This window comes from Cornus florida, unplaced genomic scaffold (genome assembly GCF_030987335.1).
Source record: "Cornus florida cultivar Cherokee Brave unplaced genomic scaffold, ASM3098733v1 CherokeeBrave_3.0.0_Hap2_Chr10, whole genome shotgun sequence".
Lineage (NCBI taxonomy): Eukaryota > Viridiplantae > Streptophyta > Magnoliopsida > Cornales > Cornaceae > Cornus > Cornus florida.
Window position 1 is genome coordinate 81,391,215 of NW_026775580.1, and position 7,208 is coordinate 81,398,422.

General features: G+C 31.9%; 1 protein-coding gene across 1 annotated transcript; it reads right to left on the minus strand.

The window, feature by feature from the left end:
• Positions 1–3,946: 3,946 nt before the first annotated feature.
• Positions 3,947–6,117, minus strand: LOC132279108 (glutamate receptor 2.8-like). The gene is made up of 3 exons (XM_059781035.1): positions 5,461–6,117; positions 4,909–5,312; positions 3,947–4,483 (listed from the first exon to the last, which is right to left on the minus strand). The coding sequence occupies exons 1-3, from the start codon at positions 5,690–5,692 to the stop codon at positions 4,250–4,252; spliced, it is 870 nt and encodes a 289-aa protein (XP_059637018.1). The 5' UTR covers positions 5,693–6,117; the 3' UTR covers positions 3,947–4,249.
• Positions 6,118–7,208: the final 1,091 nt, after the last annotated feature.

Below are 7,208 nucleotides of genomic sequence, written 5' to 3' on the forward strand. Positions count from 1 at the left end.
AACTTCAATAAATTTATTGGAGTACTTTTATTTCCTGGGAAAAAAACTTTAAAGAAAAAAAAGATAAAAAAATTACAGTTACCTGGAAGTGCTGCACAAATCCTTTTAATTGCATTGAATCTTATATGGAAATCAGAATGGATGGCCTGGAAATAAGAGATGCCCTTTTCAATAGGAATTGAGTTATCAAACACACAGGAGTTGAAATAAGGAGCACGCGACATACGAAGCATAGGGTTCAAATTTTCAATCCCATTTGTGTGATCACTATCACTTCCAGCAGTTGGAAACTTCACCTCCAACTGGAACTGCAATAAGAAGAATAAAAGAAATAAGATAAAGCTGACATTGGGGATGGTGTTCATTTCCATATTTCTTCCAAAGCAGTTTATTTAGTTGCTGGTGACTTTAAGCACTAGTTTTGAGACTGTTGGATTAATTGAGTGCTCAAAACAACATATTTGTTAAAGTCGTCGTGAATGACAGCAGCATTTGAAGGGGTCAGAAGTGTCCAATGGTTTGTTTATCATATCCTTAATTATAAAATGGTAAATAAACAGTGACTTCCCCTCAAGTTCCCGGCAACTTACATATAGTCAGATTAGTATTTTTTAGCTTCACCTCCTTTGAAATTTGGTGTGTGTAATAATTTTTCCATTTTATTATATTACAATATAAGAGCACACTCAAAGCCACCTCTTCCTTATTTATTTATTTATTTATTTATTTTTTTTTTGGAGGAGGTTGAGCTGTTGGGATTTATATGCTCTGGCATAACGAATTCTTAATTGGATTAAATTGACATATTTTCCTAACATATCTGAAATATTTATACTTTATACAATTGGTGAATTCAATATATTATATTTCGATTCATTATGGAATTGATAGTGTCCACTTGATTACAAGAGATATTTATATACGTATGTGATGGCGATCAATACATGAACATAAATAGTAATCATAAATAATTTATAATCCGTAATTATGGATGAACTCATTGTTAATTAAGACTTAAACTGGATCCGCGTTAGGTTGAGATATATTGCGAGAGCCGTCGTATGCAATTGCTCCCTATCACTATCATGGCATTTGACTCTTAAGTATGAGAGAAATATAGACTCTTTTATTAATTAGTAATTGTTTTGATTTGTTCGGCGGAATTTTCGAAATCCATAAACCGGCACTTTGGGTAATTATGTAATTAATATTTAGAGAATTATATTTTCAATATTTGTATCATTGCTACTTGTATTTATTTTGTATTGATTATGGTTGATTACAAAGTAAATTCGAATGATTTCGTGTATTTTTAGACAAAATGATTTATTATATATTTATTTATTTAAATTATTATTTTTGTCAAACAAATATTTTATTGTGATCAAGCCGGAAATAATCAAAGGTATCAAAATAAATATATTAATTAAGAATTCAGATTGATGACTTTATTTATCCGATAACTAATTATGCATAAAAAGGTCAAAGTGTAACATTGACTTAGAGGTTATTTATTATTTAATTGGAGTTCAATTAATTTCTTTTAGTGGAATATAAATTAATTTATGAATTGATTGAATTGGGTCCATGAACTGGGCCAATTATTAATTCATTGTAACCAAGAAAATAATAAGTCTAAAGGATTCTCACTTATAGCCCAACTTGATATTGGAATCCTATTAGATTTGAGATATTATGTTAATTTGAAAGATTGAGAAAAATATATTGCCTTTAATTATTATTTTTATTTTGCCTATATATACATGGGGTCCATGTATATTTTAGTTACGCCTATGTGCAATAAGTTTTAGAAGACAAAAAAATTATTTTCTCTATAAGATTTTAGGGTTCGTGCTTTCATCTAATGGAATCTCTCACAAGTTTAGCTTTCCAAAGTCATTCATGGAGGATTATGGGTGATTTCTAAAGATAAGATCATTATAAAAAAGATAAAGATCCAAGAAGAAAGAATCTAGGAAAGGGATCTACAATAAGTGAGAATATTTACTTTAGAGAGATTAAGGTTTACTCAAACTTTGATATAAGTTTTTTATCCCTAAATTGAATTGATCATCATACTCTTCATGCATAAAACTTATTGCTATACATGAATCAAGATCTTTATTTCAAAAATGCTAATAAAGTTTTAAAAACTTTCGTTCCACCAACGGTCAGTGACTTAGCAATATCAACCTTTTACTTCCTAAAGGGAAGTTAAGAGTTTAAGTTTCACAAAAGACATGTGTGTGTGAGTGCCAAAAATAAAAATAAAAATAACTTCTGTTCCCAACATAAACACCATGCGTGACACTGCGACAGTGGTAAGAAAACAAGAACCCTAGATGCAGCAATGGATCAACCCATTTTTAGTGGGTTTGATTCATTTTTAATCTCTTTTTAATATTTTATAAATTTGGGACAAGTGTTTTCTTCTTCTTGGGCCACACCACCTTCAAGATGTGTTTTCTGCATAATAAATTAAGGCATTTCGATAATTTCAGGTTTTTTGGATAAATAAAGGTAAAAATATTCTATCACATCTTTTTAATTGCGTCAAAGATGAAAAAGTGATTTGAAATGTGAGTGGAAGTTATTTTAATATACATATATATATATTTTTTTGTTTGGTTAGACAAGGACTTCCATTACCTCAATTGCAGCGAAACTTCCTAGAGCAATTTACCAACGTCAATGACACGAATAAATTCAAGGGTATAAGACCCTTGAGAGGACCCACGGTTTAATTAATTTTTATTTTCTCAAAAGTCTCGGTTTAATTAATTTAGTCATGTAATGGTACTATCTAAATGAATATAAATATATACGTACAGGCACAGCTACTCTGAGTGGGAGGAGAGTAGGTTTTTTCGAATTCCTTAATTTTTTATGGTCGAGTAATAAGAATTTTCTTCCATAGCCTCAATTGCAGGGAAGTTTCCTGGAGCAATAGATAATCGTCATTTGACATAATTAAATTCAAGGGCGTAAGTTATTTGAGTTTAGTCTAAGATTTAATTAATTTAATTTTTGACTTTGATGAGCTTTGTTTTTGTTTTTCTTAATTGGTACTCACGTACACTTATCTTTTGTGAGACTTGAACCATGACATTCCTTTGAGAAGTAAGAGGTTGATATCGTTAGACAACTGACCCGTTAATTTTAATAAGCTTTGTCAGTAAATACAACTTAAATATTATCAGTTAGGAGTCTTGACGATATTATATAGTGTTGGAGTTGACTCTCATAATAAGGAATATATAATTTGTGTGTTTGATACACGGCCACAATCGTTTCTTTTAGTATGTGCATTACACAGACATTTGTGATGTGCTCAGTGCATGATGCACTGGCACATCAAAACCGTTCTCTTTAATACAACTAAAGTAAAGTCTGAAGATTTTGTGCGACTTTTGCAAGCGAAGTTTGCAAATTTAATCCTAGTGTTTGCATAAAAGGCGCACTTTGTGTCACTTCTAATACTTCTTCTTTTTTTATTTTTTTGTCATTTTGCTTTATATAAGATCATAATATTAATCAATTCACAACGGATCATATATGTATATACATATATATATTCACCATACTTGATTTTAATCTTCCCGATTCCCTCATGGTACTCTCAATAGTCTCAACATGAATCACATCACAATTCCTTATTGATGTGGTTTTTGCTGCATATGACCTAATTAGCTTAATTTAATTTTATTATTATTTTATTTTATCTCCCATTGCTATACTACTTCAATAATTTCATGTGTTAGAATTTAATATTATCTTTCAATGTCATATAGGTCTTTTTCACACAAAATTTAATTATTGTCCCATACTGAAAGACTTGTGCTTCGCGGGGTTTGTTGGTCATTACTACTATTTTTCATACATGCTGATTTATCACAACTATGCAAATATTTTTATGTAAAACAAACAGAAACTCAATTTTACAGGGAGTGCTTTCTACACGGTATTAGTTGGCAAACACACCACACTCCAAACAATGCCAAAATTATCGGAAGTTCTTTCTACACAGTAATTTAGTTGGCAAAATTGGAGAATTCAGCCAAAGCAAGTCATATCGATCTTTATGATCTTGACACAGGCTACTCGGCTTACCTTCAGTGTGGACACCATGCTAGGATAAGTGCACCATTTCTTCTACCGCATCTTCTTCTTCTTCTTCTTCTTCTTCTTCTTCTTCTTCTGCTATAGAAACATTCCACACGCTCTGGTTAGATGTGCTAGAACGATGCTCTTAATTCTCAGCAATTGGTGAATCTCCGGCGACACTCATTTCAACTATGGAAAGGACCCTAGATTCAAGCCTATTAGACGAGAGTCTCCCGGAGAATCTTCTAGATATTTCAGAGCAAACTAAGCCAAATATAGTAGCAACCCCTGTAATGATGAAAAGACCTATGAAGCTAGGGGCTTTGAGGCTAGGACTTTGTGGAGAAATCGATGGAAGTTCATCATATCCAGATTTTTTCTGCAATAAATAGGATGTGTAGCAACAAAATCAAATATATCTAGAGATTAATAAATCATTTATACTCATTCTATAAATAATTTAAGTAAAACTGTTTGTAATTTTTAGATACACTTAAATGTTGGTAATTTTTGGTTAATAAATCACTTAAGGTTGATTTTGAATATCATTTTGTTTGTAATGCTCATAATCTAAATGAGGGAATAATACTGGCGCTGAGACGTTAATAATTATTGGATACACTAAAGTTAAAAGGCTTTTTGGATTAGATTTCCACCAATTTGATTCAATTTCAAAATATTTGATCTATATATGCACTTGAATTTCAGTGATAAAATCAATAAGCTAGAATTCAAATACTGTGTGTGTGTGTGTGTGTATCACAAGCACACACATAGATATAGGGCCGGGAAAGAGAGACTCACAAAGCCAAATGCACTTGTCTTGGCTATGGGTCCAACCTTGGTGTATTTAGAACCATATTTGAGGAGCAAGAAGTTGACATAGGGAAGCTCATCAAAGATGGCATCAACACCTCCGTTGCGGCTTCCTTTAGACAAGGCCTTCTGGTACTCATCAATGGTTGTATATGCCATGAGACGGGACTCACTGAATTTCAACTCTTCTACCAGAAAATCTTTCACAAAGGAACCATTACGATATCCAGCAATGTAAGGCCTTTCAAGCTTATTGAAGAAATGTTGTGGCTCATCATCTACTGAGATCAACATTGATGTTAACTTTGCGGTGTAACACTGAAATAGAATGAATGACAAAACCAACCATACCAACAACACAAACTTAGACCACTTGTTAACCACCATCCTCCCTGTATGTTATCACCACAAAAGTAACCATAATTATAAAAGTGTAATATGAATATATATATATTGCTAAATATTTTTAAACGTTTTATCTGAATTTGGGATATACTAGGAAAATTGCTTCTGACATATTAAGGGTAGTGAAGATTTTACTTTCGGGAAAGACAACCATTGAAATTGGAACCCAAAGCATGATGCTGAGTTGCCGACGAAGAGGACCTTGGAATTCTGGATTACTGTGGCTTGCACGAAGCTCCAAAATTCCGATTGAAATTCCAACAAAAATGGAAGCCATGAAAATTGTGAGCCAAAGTTCCAAGCTAAATGGCTTCATGAAAATCCACATGTTTTTGGTGGTCATCACATCTTGGATTGGCATAACCATAAAAACACTAAATTGGGGCTGTATTAAATAAACAAATAAAAGGAAAAATAATAAAATAATTAAGAAAGAAAAAGAAAGTTACAGAAACAGATTATGGTAAAACCTTGGAATGGAAGAAGAAAGACATGAAATTAAGTTACTGACCCTGTCAGGAACATGCTGAGGAATACCACCGCATTTGGTTAACCTTGAAACTTCTCTCCTACTTCTTGATTCATAGTAAAATTCAGATTGAGTATCAGAAGTTTGAAACACTGTTAATTTAGTGGAAGACAAGGTGTCAAATTTAGTCCCATTCATATATGTCAGCAAATTCCCCTTTCTTTTGAGTATGGGTACAGTCCTGCCAGTAATGCTTTCACCCGAGTAATATTCCACTAGTGTAGCCACATAAAAATTTGAGTATATATGTGGCAGTGTATAATCAGCGAATGATTCCCAGCCACCCAGTTTGTTCAGGTCCACCACTATAGGATCATCCAGCTAAAAAAAATTTGCAAAACGAATTTAACATTTAAAAAGCTATATATATATATATATATATATATATATATATATATATATAGGAGTACTGGCAATTACCAGGAAAAACTGAACTCGTATTTGTCCATCTTTCTTGAAAGAGATAAAATCAAGTTCAACGTTGATAAGAGCCCATTGTATTCTCTTGGTAACCCCTTTCTCCGGTGCCAGCAGTGGCGTTGGGGTGGTCAGTAAGTCTTTAGTCCGTAGGATCTTGTAGATGGAAGCTGACAATCTTGGCTTTTCAAATGAAACGGATGTTTCACACTCTTCTCTTTCTACGTTCTGCGATTCACCAATCCCTTCTCCTAATTCCACATTAAGCCCAAGGTCATTATTCATTGAATGTCTCATTTTTCTAACGTGTTATTAGTTTTGGCATCCCAAAAACTGGGCCCACCGGGTATGTGTTTGGTTTGATGTTTAGATTTCGACTTTTGCCTCTTAAATTAAAAAATAAAAAATTTATAAATATATATATCTATATATGTGTATATGTATATATATATATATATATCATGTAATTACATATAAATTGTATTAATGATCCATATCTACCATTTGATGAGATTAAAGTCTTATATTTTCAAAAAAAATAAAGTTGACCAAAATACTAAATATAAAAAATACGGTTCATTTGTCACTTTTTGTATTCTACAAAAAAAAAAAAAGAGTAATATGTGGCTGCACAAAAAATGGTATTTATGTGCTTAAAAGTGATACCTTTATGTCTACGTCAATATTTTAGTTAATTTTATTTTTTCAAAATTTTGAAAATTTGACTCTATCAAATAGTAAATATAAATTATTAGTACTATTTATTTAATAAACTCATATATCATTATAACATAAGATTATTCACTGGACTTACGACTCGCTTCATGGTTAGAGTTTTCACTTAACTTTCAATCCTTTGAAATATCATGCTCGTCACATAAAGTGAAAGTTTTCAAGAAAACAAATATTAAAGAGTCCAAGAAGACTCAAAGATTGG